This window comes from Hypanus sabinus, chromosome 30 (genome assembly GCF_030144855.1).
Source record: "Hypanus sabinus isolate sHypSab1 chromosome 30, sHypSab1.hap1, whole genome shotgun sequence".
In the NCBI taxonomy this organism is placed as follows: Eukaryota; Metazoa; Chordata; class Chondrichthyes; order Myliobatiformes; family Dasyatidae; genus Hypanus; species Hypanus sabinus.
In genome coordinates this window covers 10,176,815-10,196,761 of record NC_082735.1, presented here as the reverse complement: position 1 = coordinate 10,196,761, position 19,947 = coordinate 10,176,815, and the positions used below count along the sequence as shown (strand labels likewise).

The following is a 19,947-nucleotide window of genomic DNA, read 5'->3' as shown; positions in this document are numbered from 1 at the left end:
GAGACAGGACTGAACATGCTGGTAGCTCAGGAAGAACTACAGTGGTGGACTGACGATCTGGACTCAGATCTGAACACATCTGCTGGTATAACACGGAGCAACAGGGTCTGCTGGAATAACAGCGAGCAATAGGGTCTGCTGGAATAACAGCGAGCAACAGGGTCTGCTGGTATAACACGGAGCATTAGGGTCTGCTGGTATAACAGCGAGCAACAGGGTCTGCTGGTATAACACGGAGCAATAGGGTCTGCTGGTATAACACGCAGCAACAGGGTCTGCTGGTATAACAGAGAGCAGAGTAACAGGGTCTGCTGGTATAACACCGAGCCACAGGGTCTGCTGGTATAACACTGAAAGGTTTATTTACATTATTCACATACATTGTACCCAGTAGCTTTATTATAATTTCAAGTTAAATAAGTACGTGATCACCAGTGATACAATAACCATCGCTCTGCCACTCTCGTCATTCCGAGTGCTTTATCCTCTTTGCTGGCCAGGTTAGAGTGTCAGTTCATAAGGTGCACAGTAAAGACCGCACGCTGTGTACAGTACAGGCTAAGAGAAACCGTCATTCTCGCGGCCCCTTCCATGACGACACTCTTTACTCTGACGGGTTTTAAAAAACCCCACCGTCGATTCTTGTGGAAGTTACATGTCCGTAAACATTTTTTAAAAAACATTTAAAATAAACAAGGTAACAAAGTAAAAGGAGTCGAGGTTCAGAGGTGAGGGTCTGCGTTACTCAGAGGGTCAGAATTGACAAAGCCCCCGTCCGTTCTCGTCCAACCCGCAGGTTCCCACCATCAACTCCACGTCGGACACCGAGTTGAAAGCCGTGCTTGGTAGCTTGGGGAGGGGGTGTGGGTCATGGGTGTGGTGGTTGCCGAGGGGCACAGGGCTCCTCCTAGCTCCTCAGAGGATTTCTGAAACAAAACGGAACGTGGCGTTACCAGAGGCAGGGTCAGGAGTTTCAACCGGGCTCCAGGGACAAGGAGACACTTCCTCCAGCAGGGAGGTTTGGGTGAGGGAAGCAAGGAAGAGGAGGAAGACAGTAGGGGACGTGACACGGAGGGAGTGGGGACACGACAGAGTGAATAGGGGACGCAACACGAAGGGAGCAGGGGATGTGACACGGAGGTAGTGGGGACACAACAGAGTGAATAGGGGACGCGACACGGAGGTAGTGGGGACGCGACAGAGTGAATAGGGGATGTGACACGGAGGGAGCAGGACATGCAGATCTGGGTGGGGGCTGAAGGTCCAGGGCCTGGATCTGCAGATGCGATATCAAGGTGCCACTCACTGAGCTCTCTGACCCCGAACAGCATCACAGCTCCTCCAACCCCTCCTTTACCCAATGACCTATTCATCATTCCTCACTCACCGACAAACTCTCTCTCATACACACTCACTGACCCACTCACTCTCCCACACTGACCCACTCTATCACACACACCGATCCACTCACTCTCTCACTCACCAACAAACTCACTCTCCCACATATTGATGCACTCACTCTCTCTCGCCAACCCAGTCTCTCACACACACCAATCCACTCACTCACCGACAAACTCTCTCATATACACTCACTGACCCACTCTCTCACTCACACACCGACCCACTCACTCTCCCACACACTGACCCACTCTCACACACCGACCCACTCACTCTCCCACACACTGACCCACTCTCACACACACCGACCCACTCACTCTCCCACACACCGACCCACTCACTCTCCCACACACCGACCCACTCTTTCAGTCACACACCGACCCACTCACTCTCCCACACACCGACCCACTCTCTCACTCACACACCGACCCACTCACTCTCCCACACACCGACCCACTCTCTCACTCACACACCGACCCACTCACTCTCCCACACACCGACCCACTCTCTCACACCGACCCACTCACTCTCCCACACACCGACCCACTCTCACACACCGACCCACTCACTCTCCCACACACTGACCCACTCACTCTCCCACACACCGACCCACTCTCTCAGTCACACACCGACCCACTCACTCTCCCACACACCGACCCACTCTCTCACTCACACACCGACCCACTCACTCTCCCACACACCGACCCACTCTCTCACTCACACACCGACCCACTCACTCTCCCACACACCGACCCACTCTCTCACACCGACCCACTCACTCTCCCACACACCGACCCACTCTCACACACCGACCCACTCACTCTCCCACACACTGACCCACTCACTCTCTCTCGCCAACCCAGTCTCTCACACACACCAATCCACTCACTCTCTCACTCACCAACAAACTCACTCTCCCACACACCGACCCACTCTCACTCACACTCCCACACACCGACCCACTCACTCTCCCATACACCGACCCACTCTCTCACTCACACACCGACCCACTCACTCTCCCACACACTGACCCACTCTCTCACACACCGACCCACTCACTCTCCCACACACCGACCCACTCACTCTCCCACACACCGACCCACTCTCTCACACACCGACCCACTCACTCTCCCACACACTGATCCACTCTCTCTCTCTCACACACCGACCCACTCACTCTCCCACACACCGACCCACTCACTCTCCCACACACCGACCCACTCTCTCTCTCTCACACACCGACCCACTCTCTCACTCACACACCGACCCACTCACTCTCCCACACACCGACCCACTCTCTCACTCACACACCGACCCACTCACTCTCCCACACACTGACCCACTCTCTCTCCCACACACCGACCCACTCACTCTCCCACACACCGACCCACTCACTCTCCCACACACCGACCCACTCACTCTCCCACACACCGACCCACTCACTCTCCCACACACTGATCCACTCTCTCTCTCTCACACACCGACCCACTCACTCTCCCACACATTGACCCACTCTCTCTCTCTCACTCACACCGATCCACTCACTCTCTCACTCACCAACAAACTCACTCTCCCACACACCGACCCACTCTCACTCACACTCCCACACACCGACCCACTCTCTCTCACACACCGATCCACTCTCTCTCACACACACCGACCCACTCTCACACACACCGACCCACCCTCTCTCTCTCACACACTGACCCACTCTCTCTCACACACCGACCCACCCTCTTTCACACACCGACCCACCCTCTCTCACACACCGATCCACTCTCTCTCACACACCGACCCACCCTCTCTCACACACCGACCCACCCTCTCTTTCACACACCGACCCACCCTCTCTCACACCGATCCACTCTCTCTCTCTCACACCAACCCACTCTCTCTCGCACACCAACAAATTCACTCTCCCACACACTGATGCACTCACTCTCTCGCCAACCCAGTCTCTCACACACATCAATCCACTCACTCACCAACAAACTCTCTCATACACACTCACTGACCCACTCTCTCACTCACACACCGACCCACTCACTCTCCCAAACACCAATCCACTCTCTCTCTCACACTGACCCACTCTCTCTCTCACACACCGACCCACTCACTCTCCCACGCACCAACCCACTCTCACTCACACACTGACCCACTCTCTCTCTCTCACACCGAACCACTCACTCTCCCACACACTGACCCACTCTCTCTCTCTCACACCGACCCACTCACTCTCCCACTCACCAACAAACTCTCTCTCACATACACCGACCCACTCTCTCTCACACACACCGACCCACTCACTCTCCCACACACCGACCCACTCTCACTCACACACCGACCCACTCACTCTTCCACGCACCGACCCACTCTCTCACACCGACCCACTCACTCTCCCACACACTGACCCACTCTCTCTCACACCAACCCACTCACTCCCCCACACACTGATCCACTCTCTCTCTCTCACTCACACCGATCCACTCACTCTCTCTCACCAACAAACTCTCTCTCACATACACCGACCCACTCTCTCTCACACACACTGACCCACTCACTCTCCCACACACCGACCCACTCTCTCACTCACACACTGACACGCTCACTCTCTCACTCACCAACAAACTCTCTCTCACATACACCGACCCACTCTCTCACTCACACACTGACCCACTCTCTCACACCGACCCACTCACTCTCCCACACACTGACCCACTCTCTCTCACACCGACCCACTCACTCCCCCACACACTGATCCACTCTCTCTCTCTCACTCACACCGATCCACTCACTCTCTCACTCACCAACAAACTCTCTCTCACATACACCGACCCACTCTCTCTCACACACACCGACCCACTCACTCTCCCACACACCGACCCACTCACTCTCCCACACACCGACCCACTCTCTCACTCATACACTGACACACTCACTCTCTCACTCACCAACAAACTCTCTCTCACATACACCGACCCACTCTCTCTCACATACACCGACCCACTCTCTCTCACATACACCGACCCACTCTCTCTCATACACACCGACCCACTCACTCTCCCACACACCGACCCACTCTCTCACTCACACACTGACCCACTCTCTCACACCGACCCACTCACTCTCCCACACACTGACCCACTCTCTCTCACACCGACCCACTCACTCCCCCACACACTGATCCACTCTCTCTCTCTCACTCACACCGATCCACTCACTCTCTCACTCACCAACAAACTCTCTCTCACATACACCGACCCACTCTCTCTCACACACCGACCCACTCACTCACACACACCGACCCACCCTCTCTCTCACACACCGATCCACTCACTCTCACGCACTGACCCACTCACTCTCTCACACACTGATCCACTCTCTCACACCCCAGTCTCACACACATCGACCCACTCTCCCTCTCACACACACAGCACTCTCTCACACAGACCCCACTCTCACACACCAACCCCCACTCTGACACCACCAATCTACTTTCTCTTTCTCTCACACACACAACCCACTTTCTCTCTCCCACCTCACTCTCTCACACACCCCAGTCTCACACACATCGACCCACTCTCTCTCACATACCCCACTCTCACACACCAACCCCCACTCTGACACCACCAATCTACTTTCTCTTTCTCTCACACACACAACCCACTTTCTTTCTCTCCCACCTCACTCTCTCACACACCCCAGTCTCACACACATCGACCCACTCTCCCTCTCACACACACGGCACTCTCTCACACAGACCCCACTCTCCCTCTCTCATAGACCCCACACTCTCCCTCAGACCCCTATCGCAACACAAAATGCCCACTCTGACACCACCCTCAATGTTTCCATGAACTCTTTCTCACTTCACCACACAGTCCTCACTTCTTCTCTCCTTTATTACTTCATTTCACAGATCCCATATTCACTGTCTCAAACCACATACAAAGACCTTACACTTCTCCCTCACACAATAGCTTCACTGTCAATCAAGCACACAGACCCAACTCACTCTCTGTCTCTCTCTCAAACTTTACCCCCCCCCCACCATTCCTCAGAGCCACTTCTCTGTCTGATCGATTTCCACTGCCCACAACTACAAAACCTGTTGCACCTTACCTGCCACATGCTGGGCCTGAATTCCTGTTGTTTTCTTAATGAAGGAGTTTTCCTCCTCAAATGCAATGATGGGATTGACAGGAATCTCGTTGGCTGTCAGAGTGCTGAGACGCTCCTTCTCCCCAATACTGTCCACAGTACCCTTGAAGCAGTCCGTGTGGTTAGTCAGCTCCAGGATCTCCTCGAGTCCTTGCGTCTTGGGGCAGATCCCATTTTCCTGCTTCTTCGGCTGAACCCCATTGGTGAGCACTGCCTGTTTCTCACAGCTGTCATCTTTCAGAGTGACCCTACTGAGGCAAAGGAAAAAGCATCTCTCAGTTCTAACTTTCCGTCCCTCATTCCCGGAAATCGGCCCGAGCACAACTCCTCTCTTGCAGACTCTCTGCGGCACAAGGACTTAATTCCTGAGCCTGCCTTCCCCGGGGTTTAGAGAGTTAAGAGCTGGTCTAACTGGACGGCTCTAAGAGCAGAGTGAAAGGAGAAATGGGATGCTGATCAGCACTTGATGTACAAAGGAACACCCCCCCACACACACACACACACACACACACGTACCTTCCAAGTAGAACATTTTAATGAGAGAATGCAGGTTTTTATGTATTTTATTCCATATGTACTCTTTGACCTCTAACTTTATTTTTTGTCTAATTCTTTATAATTGTTGAATATAGTTTTTGTTACATGTTGTGCCAACATACCACAGCAAATTCCTAATACATGTAAGTGTATTTAGCGAATAAAGTTAAACTTTTACTTTTGCTGGGCAAGGTGTCGGAGATTAAAGTGGCGAGCAAGCAGGTGGGGTTAGGATGTGGGCCACGGCAATCTAGGTAACACAAGCATCCGGGAGCCCACCATGCCAGGTTGGGTGTCTGAACAGCCCCCCTCATATCACCGATTGGGGAACATGGGAGCAAGAAGGGAGAGGGAGGGTGAGGGGGAGAGGGAGAGAAACCAGTATGAGGAGGTGATGGATGATGCAAGAGTTGGCAGGTGATTGATGGAGTAGGCTGTGGGACGGGAGTGTGGAGAGGAGCCGGTTGATTGGCAGATGGAGTTGGGTGTGGGACGGGAGTGTGGAGAGCAGCTGGTTGATTGGCAGATGGAGTTGGGTGTGGGTCGGGAGTGTGGAGAGGAGCCGGTTGATTGGCAGATGGAGATGGCTGTGGGACGGGAGTGTGGAGAGGAGCCGGTTGATTGGCAGATGGAGTTGGGTGTGGGACGGGAGTGTGAAGATATTAAGAGGAGCATAACGCACAGGGGTAGGATTCAGCCATTTAGCCCATCAAGTCTGCTCCACCATTCCACCATGCCCTTTTTATTTTTCCTCTCAATTCCATTCTCCTGTCTTCGCCCTGTAACCTTGACACCCTTATTAATCCAGAACCTATCAACCTCCACTTCAAATATACCCAGTGACTTGGTCCCTACAGCCACCTGTAGCATGGTGGAATCTGAAAGAAGAGGACGGTGGAACCAGAGTGAGGAATGGTGGGAAGCTGAAGACAGTGAGAGGAGCTGGCAGTTGATGGGAGATGGATGAGGAGAGAGGGGAGTGAGAACGTATTGGGGTGGCAGGGGGTTGGAAAGAAGGTTGTGTGTAAGCAGGCCTTTAACAGGTGGAGGAGATGAAGAGAGGGAAGGTGGCCATAGAGTCCCTGGGACCAGTGGTGTTGTGAAGCTGGTGTTTGCTCGAAACGGATTCTGTGCCCGACTCACCAGCGGTTATGAAATTAAAAACGGGAAATTTAGGGAAGAATTGTTCACTACCACTGAGGTTTCACTACTGCACACAATCAGTCCCATCCCTGATTTTGTCTCAGTTTCTTGGAGAGGATGAGATCAAGGCCGTGAAGTGGGCTGAGAGCTCAGTGGAGGATCGTGTACCTAGGGCATGGTCAATATTGCCTCTTGTTTCAATTTGCACTGCCTCACAGAAAATGGAGGGGACTTCTTCAGTCTCAGTGATTCAGGCATGGTCTTCCTGTCTCAATGTTCCACGCTTAGGGATCAGTTTTGGTTTATCTTTTTGTCGACAGTGAAGGTGGTCATCATATATCACAGGGAAGTCTGGATAAGGACGAATGACAAATGGAGTTTAAGTGTGAGAGGTTGCATTTTGGAAAGGATTCTCACAGTGATCAGAGGCCCTTGGGAAAGGTTGTGGTCAACACCACCCACTTGTGCCATTGGATCTTCCATTTCCTCACTTGCAGACCCCAGCCATCTCCATCAAAACAGGCTGTCTGCTCTGCCCCTTGGTCTACTTGCTTTATACTTATGCTTCTGAGACCAAGAACAGCTCCAATGTGTTATTTAAATTTGCTGACGATGCCACTGCTATTGGCCAAATCAAAGGTGGTGGTGAATCAACATATTGGAGGGAGATTGAAAATCTGACTGAGTGGTGCCACAACAACAACCTCTCACTCAATGTCAGCAAGACCAAAGAGCTGATTATTGACCTCAGGAGAAGGAAATTGGAAGTCCTCATTGGGAGTCAGAGATGGAAAGGGTCAGCAACTTTAAATTCCTCAGTGTTATCATTTCAGGGGATCTGTCCTGGGCCCAGCACAAAAGTGCCATTACAAAGAAAGCACGGCAGTGCCCCCATTTCTTTAGATGTTTGTGAAGACTCAGCATGACATCTAAAACTCTAACAAACTTCTATAGATGTGTGGTGGAGAGTATATTAACTGGCTGCATCACAGCCTGGCATGAAAACACCAATGCCCTCGAACAGAAAATCCTAGTCCATCATGGGTAAAGCTCTCCCCACCAACGAGCACATCTACACAGAAAATGTGCAGAATCCACATTTTGGATTGTCACAGAAAAGCAGCATCCACCAGCGAGGATCTCCAATACCCAGGGCCATACTCTATTCTCTCTGCTGCTATCAGGAAGGAATGGTTATTAAACCTCAACCAGCCAGCTCTTGAACCAAAGAGGATAACTTCACTCAACTTTATTCACCCCATCACTGAATTGTTTCCACAACCTGCGAATTCACATTCAAGGACTCTTCATCTCAAGTTTTTGAGATTATTGTTTGCTTGCTTGATTATTTATTTCTCTTCTGCATTTACACAATTTGTTCCTTTTGTACACTGGTTGTTTGCCTGTCCTATTGGGTGTGGTCTTTCATTGTTTCTTGGATTTACTGCGTTTGCTCACAAGCAAACAAATCTCAGGGTTGTATCTGGTGACATAAATGTACTTCGATAATAAACTTACTATGAACTTTGAATAGAGGAGCTTGGTGTTACAGATAGATATGTTGGTGATGGAGGTTTTTGGGACACTGGCCTCATTAGTCAGGGCATTGAGTACAGGGGCTTGAGAGGTTATGGGTCTGTGAGGTTGTGAAGCTGGTGAGGCTGCATTTGGAGTATTGTCTTCAATTTAATAACATCTTTCCTATAGCAGGAAAGATGTTATTAAACTGGATAGAGAGCATAAAAGTGCCATGATTTGAGTCGAGTTACACAGAGAGGTTGGGCAGGGTGAGTGTACTCAATCTTTATCCCCAGAGTTCGGGAATCACAAACTAAATGGCACAGATTTAAGGCGAGATGGGAAACATTTAATGGGAAGAAAGCTTTTGGTGTGCTGACCTTTATAAATCGGAGCATTGAGTATAGGAGTTGGGATGTAATGTTAAAATTGTACAAGGCCAAATTTGGAGTATTGTGTACAGTTCGGGTCACCAAATTATAGGAGAGATGTCAACAAAATAGAGAAGAGTACTGAGAAGATTTACTAGAATGTTACCTGGGTTTCAGCACCTAAGTTACAGGGAAAGGTTGAACAAGTTAGATCTTTATTCTTTGGAGCGTAGAAGGTTGGGGGGGGGGACTTGACAGGGGTATTTAAAATTATGAGGCGGATAGATAGAGTTGACGTGGATAGGCTTTTTCCATTGAGAATAGGGGAGATTTAAACAAGAGGACATGGGTTGAGAGTTAGGGGGCAAAAGTTTAAGGGTAACACGAGGAGGAATTTCTTTATTTAGAGAGTGGTAGCTGTGTGGAATGAGCCGGTAGAAGTGGTAGAAGCAGGTTCGATATTGTAATTTAAAGCAAAATTGGATAGGTATATGGACAGGAAAGGAATGGGAGGTTATGGGCTGAGTGCAGGCCAGTGGGATTAGTTGAGTGTAAGCGTCGGCACAGACTAGAAGGGCCGAGATGGCCTGTTTCCGTGCTGTAATTGTTATATGGTTATATGGAAGTTGGCAGGTGATTTATTTTATGGCAGAGAAAGTAGTCAATGCAAGTATATTAACAATATTTAATAGGCAGGTGGACAGATACATAGATAGGAAAGATTTAGAAGGTTATGGGCCAAACATAGGCAAATAAGATGAGTTTGGAAGAATATTCTGTTCACCATGGGCCAATGCGTACAAAGGTCCTATTTTCATGCTCCGTGTTCCAGGTTTGGGGGATCTGGTTGGTCCAGGCTCCCTGGCTACGTTAGGTATTCCTGGCTCAGTGAGCCAATTGATCTCTTTCCATGACTTTCCTTTGGTCACTGGCTCCTCAGTTATCTCCTTTGAAGAATGAGATTTGGAGGGATAAAGCAGCTTCACGATAGGCTTCCGAGCAACATTTAGCAATGGGGAAAAGAGGGAGAGTTGCACCTCCTGCTATTGCTGTGTCAACCTGAAACTTGTCACAATATCTGCTCAACAGGGTATGTTAGTGTTTTCCTGTGCCAGTACCATGCAGTGTGAGAGATAGGTTGAGGAGGCTGGATTAGCCTTAATCAGATATAACACAAGCCATCATCCAGATGACGTTGACCCAGAATCTTGTAACTCTAGGCGATTCAGATTTGTTTTAAGGAGCTGGTTGCCACTGGCAAGGCCAGTATTTCTTGCCCACCCCAGACTCCCTTCAGGAGGTGGTGTGAGTCCTCTTGGTGAAGCTTCTCCGAGAAGGCAGGTGGGCAGGGAGTTCCACGATTCATACTCAGCGATGATGAACAATCAGTGATAGTCTTTTGATTTTCTTGTTGGAAAAGGTAACGGGTTTGGGAGGTGCCTGCCAAACAACTACAGTGCTTCTTGTAGATGGTGAGAACTGCAGCCAATGTGTGCTGGTGGTGGAAGAGATAGCAAAGCAGATGTGATAGGATAAATGGCCTAATACTGCCCTTGTATCTATAGTCTAATAAAACATTCAGGTGATGATCCAGACATTGGACCAGATGTGCACAGACAACATGTGCCACAATGGGATTAACTAGACCAGCTCAGAACATAATGGTGAGCACATGGGGGAGCAGGGAACAGAACAGACTACTAGTTGTAAAGGTGAGCAGCACTGACCCATCAGAAGCTCTACTGCTAAAACAGCAGCTCACCATTCATGACGTTGGGGTGGGTGGAAAGAGAGGGGGGAAAGGGGGAAGAGGGGGGGAAGGGGGAAGAGAGGGGGAAAGGGGGAAGAGAGAGGGGGAGAGAGAGGGGGGAGAGAGAGGGGGGAAGAGAGGGGGGAAGAGAGGGGGGAAGAGAGGGGGGAAGAGAGGGGGGAAGAGAGGGGGGAAGAGAGGGGGGAAGAGAGGGGGGAAGAGAGGGGGGAAGAGAGGGGGGAAGAGAGGGGGGAAGAGAGGGGGGAAGAGAGGGGGGAAGAGAGGGGGGAAGAGAGGGGGGAAGAGAGGGGGAAGAGAGGGGGAAGAGAGGGGGGAAGAGAGGGGGGAAGAGAGGGGGGAAGAGAGGGGGGAAGAGAGGGGGAAGAGAGAGGGAAAGAGAGAGGGGGAAGAGAGAGAGGGAAGAGAGGGGGAAGAGAGGGGGGAAGAGAGGGGGAAGAGAGAGGGGGAGGGTGAGAGGGTGAGAGACAGAGAGGGAGAAAGAGAAACAAAGGAAATAATAATGAAACTCAAGACAATACACCTAATCCTATGTTCCAATGTGGTACATTGAGCGAGGCTCAGCAAACTCAATGGTTATTTCTCTTTCACCCAGGGAATTCCAACGAGTAGTTTGAGAGAAGAGGATAGGGAAGCTATTTATGGATTATAATTATTTAGTTTCTAATGAGTGCTAAAACTCTTCTTCAATATCAAACAGGTGTGTGTTTTGATGTCTCCTGTTGCTAGTATCCACAGAATTGTTTTTGAACTTACCCCGGCTCTTTGAGTGGCAGATCCTGTGACGGACAGATAGTGGCACTGACTGAGACCTTGCCAGCTTCCTCTTTGACCGATGCCTCCGGCTGATCTTCACCAGTGAGATGTTTCACATGTAAGGGGCTGCCATCTGAAAAGGCCACAAGAGCCACTTAACAATCACTGCTAATTGGAGCATCCACTCTTTCTGTGCAGAAAACTTACTGATTGAGGACGTGTGTAAAATAGGAGCAGCAGCTCAAGAGAACCTTCGACTCGTTTGTATTCATTGCCAAGAAACATTCAAACTGAACCTAGGCTGCCTCTACTATATTGGTGGGAATAAATGCAGAAAATGCTGAAGATACTCAACTGATCAGGCAGCATCTGAGGAGAGAGGATCTCAGTTAAAGTCAAAGATCTTTCATCAGAGCTGTAAATATAGGAAAACAAGTTTGAAGTTTCAGAGAGGTTGGAGAAGGAATGGCCCGATGAAAGATCTACAGAATATCAACTCAGGTCTCAGTGTTTGCAGCATTTTCTGTTTTTATTTCAGATTTCCATCATCTGCAGCTTTTTTAAAGATTTTTTTGTATGTCCTCCTATTCAGCCACTTAAACAAACCTTGGGGATAGCTGCACCTTAGGAATTATTTCACATTTCAGTTTTCTCATAAACTTGTGTCTTAATGTGTCCCCAGCAGCAGAGAACTAAAAGGAAAAACACACTGCTGAAAGAACTCAGCAGGTCGTCTGTAAGGGTGGAGCTGGGTGGGGGGAGGAATCATCAACATTTTGAATTAAAGCCCTTACTCAGGACAGTGAGAACTAAATATAGTGTGCCCCAGTGTTACGGGAGCCGTGGAAATTCATGCTAAAGGAATTTACAATTTGCTACTGAAAATGAGCTTTCAAGGAATTCATGTGGAAAAAAAGCTGCAAAATGTATACACAGAACTGAATTAGCTCACCAAAGGCAACAATTCTAGGCTGCCATTCACAGTGGGAGATTTGCTTTGGAAACTGACAAGGGAATTAATTGATACTTGTGCAATATGTTATCAAACAATGTAACAATGTAGTTAATTAAAGCATCAACACTTCCTCTTCCTTCTTCAGCAGAATCAGAATTACCAGGATGCTGCCTGGTTTAGAGAGTGTGCATTATGATCAGAGATTAAGGGAGCTAGGGCTTTACTCTGGAGAGGAGGATGAGAGGAGACATTATAGAGGTGTACAAGATATTAAGAGGAACAGATAGAGTGGACAGCCAATGCCTCTTCCCCAGGGCACCACTGCTCAGTACAAGAGGACATGGCTTTAAGGTAAGGGGTGTGAAGTTCAAGGTGGATATTAGAGGAAGGTTTTTTTTACTCAAGAGTGGTTGGTGCGTGGAATGCACTGCCTGAGTCAGTGGTGGAGGCAGATACACTAGTGAAGTTTAAGAGACTACTAGACAGGTATATGGAGGAATTTAAGGTTGGGGGGGTTATATGGGAGGCAGGGTTTGAGGGTCGGCACAACATTGCGGGCCGAAGGGCCTGTAATGTGCTGTACTATTCTATGTTCTCTGTTCTTCCTCATATATTAACTCTTTCAGTCCTGGAATCATCCTTGAGAACATCCTCAGGATCCTTTTCAATGTCAGCACTTCTTACATAAAGGGCATCTTTGCTTACATTCAATCTATCTATAATCCCATTTCAGGATCATGATGTCCTCATTACAGTACCCAGAGAAACATGTTTTTTAGTCCACAATGACCATCGACCATCCTGTATTAATCCCACTATTTTAACCTTTGCACATTCCCGGAATCTACCACCCACTTTCACACTAAAGAAAATTTAGAGTGGCCATTTAATTCACCATTCTGTACGTAATTGTGCAATTTATGCAGCCATAGCATCATAGAAATGGGTCTTTGAACCTACCTTGTCCATGCTGATCATCAATTACCCATGCAGGCTTATCCCATTTACCAGCACTTAGCAGACACATGAGATGATCTGTCCTGGGCCCAGCAAAGAGATTCAACCACAAGGAAACCAGCATCTTTACTTTCATAGAGGATTAAAGAAGTTCAACTTGTCACTGGATGCACTGACAAACGTCTACAGATGTTCTGTTGAAAGTTAGACGGAACGGTCTGATACAGCAACTTGAATGCACAGACATGCAAGCAGCTGCAGAGAGGAGCGGACCCAATACCTCCTTCCCCACCATCGGCAGTATCTACAGGAGGCCCTGCCTCAAATAGGGAACATCCATCATCAACGATCCCACCATCTGGGGGCACGTCATCTTCTCACTCCTACCACCAGGCAGAAGCCTGAAGTCCCAAAGGAACAGGTTCAAGAACTACTTTCCCTCAACCATTTGGTTCTTGAACCAACCTGCACAATGCTGATCACTACCTCAGTACAGCAAAACCATGAGCACTTCGCTCTACAATCGATACTGTCTTTTTTCTTTATCAATCTTTTTATAATTAAATTAAAAAGTACTCTCTCTCTCTCTCTCTCTATATATATATATAAGAACAAGGAGAATTATCTCAAATATCTATATCAATAACAATTCATATCAAAGGTAAAATAAACATTATCAAGATCATACATAGTATTAATCTAATAATATGTAATAAAGAAAAAGATAATCGATTCTCCTCTTATCGATGAAAAGAAGAAAAAAGATAAAGAAACTTTTATAATTTTAATATACATAATAAACCCCACTAAACAAACAAAAAAAAAAGAGGAAAAAAGGGACTGGGCAGCTCAATCTGAGAGTGAAAGCAAGAAAAAAGAAAAACTTTCTGATCAAATCCAATGTTTCGAGAAGGTAACTGGAAGAGTCATAAATCAAACAGTAAGAAAATATTGAATAAAAGGTTTCCAAGTTTCCTCAAATTTAAAGGATGTATCAAATGTCTGACTTCTCTAAACTTAAACGGGAGATAGCGGAGGTAAGCCAATAAAGAGCAGCAGGTGGATTAGGATCCTTCCATTTAAGCACAGTGGCTCTCCGAGCCAATAAAGTTGTAAAAGCTATCATCCATTGAGTGGAAACAGGAATATATCCTGCTTCTGATGGAATGATCCCAAAAATTGCTGTAAGCAAATTCGGCTGTAGATCCAAATTCAAGACTTGTCCTTTTTGTGTTCTAATTATGTTTTTTCTTGTATAATTTTGTTTAATTTATATTTTTCTTATGAACATAGTTAATATAATGTTATGTGCCCGTGATGCTGTTACATAAGTTTTTCATTGCACCTGTGCTGATATGTACTTGTGAATAGTGAGTCCAACTTTTGCTCTGTGGCCTCTATGCCTTCTTAAATGCTGTGAGAATACTGCTTCCACCTTCCACTAGACTCCAATCACCTCCACAACTAAATCTCCTCACCACGTTCTGCCTGCCTTACCCACCCTTCCCTTTGTTCCCCTTGGCTATCAATGCCTCTCTGTCCCACCTTACCTTTTGTCTCTGTCTTGACATCCTTGGTGTCCGGCTCCCCGCCAGAAGCTGACTTTTTCTCATCTTTCTGCAGGGAAAGGAAATGGAGAAAATGCTTCAATTTGCGCTGAAATTCCAGAGAAAGGGCCAAAAGGGTCAGCACCGAGCAGTCACACCACTCAACCAGCAGAAAGAGAGCCATGTCAGCCATCAGCATTTGGCTGCACCAGTCGGGAGCCAGCAAGCGAGCACTGTCAGCCAGCCTCAGCAGCCAATGGCAACCAGCCATCACCAGGGCGGCAAGACTGGCCACCGGCAACCAACTACACCAGTCAGCCACCGCCGAAAAAGCAGCGCTATCATTCCCCAGCTGCTCACACCCACCACACATCACCGAGAGAGGGGTGATCGACGCCGGCAACCACCCACACCAGGTAGGCCTCAACAACGCAGCAGCGTCACCATTCCGCAACCGGTTACACCGATCAATCGCCTCCAAAAGGGTTCCATTAGCCTATGGCAAATGTTTGCACCAAACAGCCCACACCAAGGCATTAGCCAGCAACCAGTTACACCAATCAGCCAGAGGAAGGGCAGCAGTGGCAGAGATCAGCAAAGCACTTCACAAATCAACCACAAGAAGGTCACTGGCAGACAGGGGGCTCCACCAATCAGCAGTCACCTGGAGGGCAGTGATAGGCCACAGCAGCTGGCATCTCCAAGCAGCCCCCGCCCACTTAACACTGTGAGCACTCGCCAACTGGCTGCCCCCATTAGCCCCCGTAAGGTGAGCCGTGATGTCCTGCAGCCCCTAGCTACTCCGGCAGACAGTCAGCACCAAGTGGACGGAGACAGACATGGGCAAGTGCCACCACAAGCCAGCCGTCACCAGGAGGGCAGTGACAACCAACAAGTGACCCAACAAGCCAGTCAATACCAGAAGCGCAGTGAAAGCCATCAGAAAGATCCTCCACAAGACAGCCAACCACAAGAGGGCACTGATGGTCATCGGCCAATAGTCCTATCAACCAGCCAACCCCAGGAGGGCACTGCTAGACACAGCATTAATCAATGCTCATTACCCAATTGCCAGGAGGGGAGGAGCCATCAGCAGAAAGCTCCAGGTGTCAAGCATCATGGAGAAAACCTGAAGAACCATTGGAAGCTGTCTCCACCAATAAGCCACCAAGAGACAAGTGATGGTGACTGGCAGCCACCTCTACCAATCAACCACCAGCAAGAGATCAGTGAAAACCATCGTCAGCAGCCTCAGTCAATCACGCACAAGCAGGGCCATGAGACCCCTCCACAAGCAGCTCCACCCGTAAACCGGTACAGGAAGGGAAGTGGTAATCACCAGCAGAGAGTTTCACCAGTCAGTCAGCAAAGGGAGAACAATCATCCTAACTGGCACAAAGCTACATACCTCTGCCCAGTCACTCCAGACAGGGAAAATATACCCATCAAAATCGCGTACCACAGGACTGCCTACACCAGCAGAGCATTACTTGATGACAGATCAAGCCAACCAGCTGACGACAGGGCACCACCACCAGCCAGCATCTGGATACGCCGTGCTATCAACCAACCAGGGCCCAGAGGTACAAATCATTCATGATTCAGGAAGTCTGACAGCCACCAGTGTCCATCAAATACAACCCATTGCACACAAAGAGAAACAACAATCATTCCAGCTGAGGTTAAAATAAATTGCTAAGCTCTCTGTCTCATTGTTACTTAGAGTCATAAAGTTATACAGTACACAAACAGGCTCTTTGACCCAACTAGTTGTACCAGATAACATAAATCAGTCACACCTGCCCGTATCCCTCGAACTTGTTTCCTATCTATGTACCAATGCAAGTGTCTTTTAAATGTTGTAAATATAACTGTGACAACCTCTTCCTTGTTCCATATACAGTGCTGTGCAAAGTCTTACGCACGTACATATAGCTAGGGTGCCTAAAACTTTTGTGCAGTGCTGTATTTGTCAACGGGGACTGGAGAGAGAGTTTGTAATTAGCTGGCAGGAGCAAAGAATATTGAGAATGGCAAGGGTGGAGTGCTGTGGGACAGGTGGCTGAGTAGGAGTGCCATGGGTTCAGACAGACCCAGTCCTGAGATAACAGGCAAGTTCACTCAATTCCAGACAATAGGCTTATTGATCATTACAGAACATGTCTCTGGTGCTTCCCTCTCCCTTCCCCTTTTCCTAACTATGATTCCCCTCTCCCTGCCCCCTTCCCACTCTCAGTCCACAATAGAGACCCATATCCGAATCAAGTTTATCATCACACACGTCATTTTTTTTCATGGCAGCAGTACAGTGCAATACATAAAATTACCACAGTTAGTGCAAAAGCCTTGTGCACTCTAGCTATATACAGTATAAGACTACTGCACAGTACTGTAGTAACTACCCTCTCCATGGAGAAGTTGCCTGTCAGGTCCCTTGACCATTCCAAAAATAGTCACATCAGTCTGGTATGGAGTCACAATGCACGGGACTGCAAGAGACTGCAGAGGGATGTAGACTCAGCCAGTTCCATCATGGGCTTAACACTCCCTGCTACTGAGGACTTCGTCAAGAGGTGGTGCCTCAAGAAGTTGGCATCCATTATTAAAGACCCTCACCATCGAGGGACATGTCCTCTTTGCATTTCTACCATCGGGGGAGGCACAGGAGCCTAAAGAACCACACTCAACACTTTAGAATCAGCTTATTCCCCTCTGCTATCAGATTTCTGAACCGTCTTATGAACCCATGACCTCGTTATTTGATTTTTGCACTATTTATTTCTTTTTGTAACTTTTACTAACTTTTCTGACTTGCACTGTGGTACTGTCACAAAATAACAAATTCCATGACACAGGTCAGTGATAATAAATCTGATTCTGATTCTGAGCTCACCACTCCGAGTCTTAGCAACACTCTCAAATCTTTTTGACACTCGTTCCAGCATAACAGGGTAACCAAAACTGTACACAATACTCCAGGTGTTGCCTCACCAACATCTTGTACAACATCCTGACTAATGAAGACTACTGCTTGTTCACTGCTGCTGTCTTCGTCCTTTACCAGAGCCCGTCAGGTTACGCTGACACTTCTCTTGTCACTGGCCAGTCCTCTGAACCTGCTGACATTTATCTAAATAGTTGGTCACAGATTTTTTACACATAGCACCAATTTCCCAAAGATGTAGCGTGGACCCTTCGCAGTCTAGGATTGTGAATTTGAAGCAATTTCCCCCAAAGGCAAAAGGAAACTTGCTCACACAACTTGCACTAACTTGTTTCAGTGTAAAGACTACTCCCCTTCCAGGATAATGCCAGTAACAGGTCTGAATATTAGTTTGACAGTTTAAAGTTTGAATTCATTTAAGCATATATGAATTTTATTGTATTATAGCTACAGTGAGATCTTTGTCTAGCTTGAATTGTTTTTAATAATCTTTTATGTTTTTAACAGCTTTGATGACTGGTTAGGACAGACAACATGGCTAAAACAGGCTGTCAGTGATCTCAGTAGGTGGGAGGTGTTCCAGCCCCAGTGTCATTCAGACCCTCACTCACACTGATGAACAAAGCAGTTATCCCTCAGCACAAGGGTCACATGTGAGAAACGTGCCTACTTCACAGGCAGAGTGGGTGCAGGTGGCAAGTGCAGACACCTCACAAACCAACACAAGTTCAGGGATATTCCTGAAAGATCTCATTGGAACACTGACACTTCAACTGGTTTCCATTGTTACACCAGATTCAATTGTTTCTCCCATTGCTACACTAATGTTCCCAATAATTCAGTGTTACATTGAAATGCCCACTTTTATAATAAGACTCACTTTGGTCTTCATTATACACTGATATGCCTGGAGATTTATCCTACTGTAACAATGACACTCCCAATGGCTTGTAATTCACTCTGATACACCTAAATGATTACACCTTTTATACCAAATTGTTACAAACGGCCTACTCCGATTCTATTTCTTATATCCTTTTTCCGTACTGATACACCCCATCATTCCCATTGTTCAACAGATACTCCTGGCTGATTTTACCCATTGTTCTACTGACTCTCCTAACAGTTTCAATAGTTTCTCACTGACCCTCATAATGGTTTCTCCTACTAATACCCTGATTGTTTCTCACAATATTTTTTCTGTAATGTAGAAAACTATATGAGAATGTAGCTGATCTGATTAGTAGATCTGCAGGTGAGAGAAAAGTTGGGAGGAGCTGCAGACAGCACGGAAGATTGTCTAAAAGTACAGCAGGACATAGATCATCTAGAATGTTGTGTGGAGCAATGACAGATGGAATTTAATGCAGACAAGCACATGGTAACACACCTTAGCAAGTCCAGTTCCGATAGGACACAGAGTAAATCAAAGTTTAGAAGTTCAAAGTAAATTTTATTATCAATGTACGTATATGTCACCATATACGTACAACCCTAAGGTTCATTTTCTTGCAGGCATACTCAGCAAATCTATAGAATAATAAGAGTTCAATGAAAGATCAACCAGAGTGCAAAAGACAACAAACGGTGCAAATGCAAATATAAGTAATTAGCAATAAATAATGAGAAGGATGAGATAATAAGGTAAAGAGTCCTTAAAGTGAGATTATTGGTTATCGGAACATTTCAATGATGGGGCAAGTGAGTGCAGTTATCCCCTTTTATTCAAGAGCCTGATGGTTCTTCAATGGCAAGGACATTTGGAGCATTACCTTACTGAGATCTTGGGGTCCATAGCTCATTGAAAGCAAAGAAGGTAGTGAAGAGGGCCGAGGGATTGACTACAAGAGCTTGGGCATCACGTTGCAGTTTATCAACTATTAATTAGACAA

At 47.6% G+C, this 19,947-nt stretch overlaps 1 protein-coding gene across 4 annotated transcripts in view; it reads right to left on the bottom strand.

Annotated features, from left to right (window-relative positions):
* Positions 1 to 379: 379 nt before the first annotated feature.
* map7d1a (MAP7 domain containing 1a) overlaps positions 380 to 19,947 on the bottom strand; it is a 277,983-nt gene continuing 258,415 nt past the window's right edge. For 3 of the 4 annotated variants that reach the window (XM_059954308.1, XM_059954310.1, XM_059954312.1), the window contains 4 exons: positions 15,115 to 15,181; positions 11,653 to 11,785; positions 5,521 to 5,810; positions 380 to 926 (listed from right to left, as the gene is read on the bottom strand). In XM_059954308.1, coding sequence (XP_059810291.1) covers positions 916 to 926; positions 5,521 to 5,810; positions 11,653 to 11,785; positions 15,115 to 15,181 — 501 coding nt within the window. In that variant the 3' untranslated portion in view covers positions 380 to 915. The remainder of the gene's footprint in view (positions 927 to 5,520; positions 5,811 to 11,652; positions 11,786 to 15,114; positions 15,182 to 19,947) is intronic. The other variant, XM_059954309.1, reaches the window with a different exon arrangement.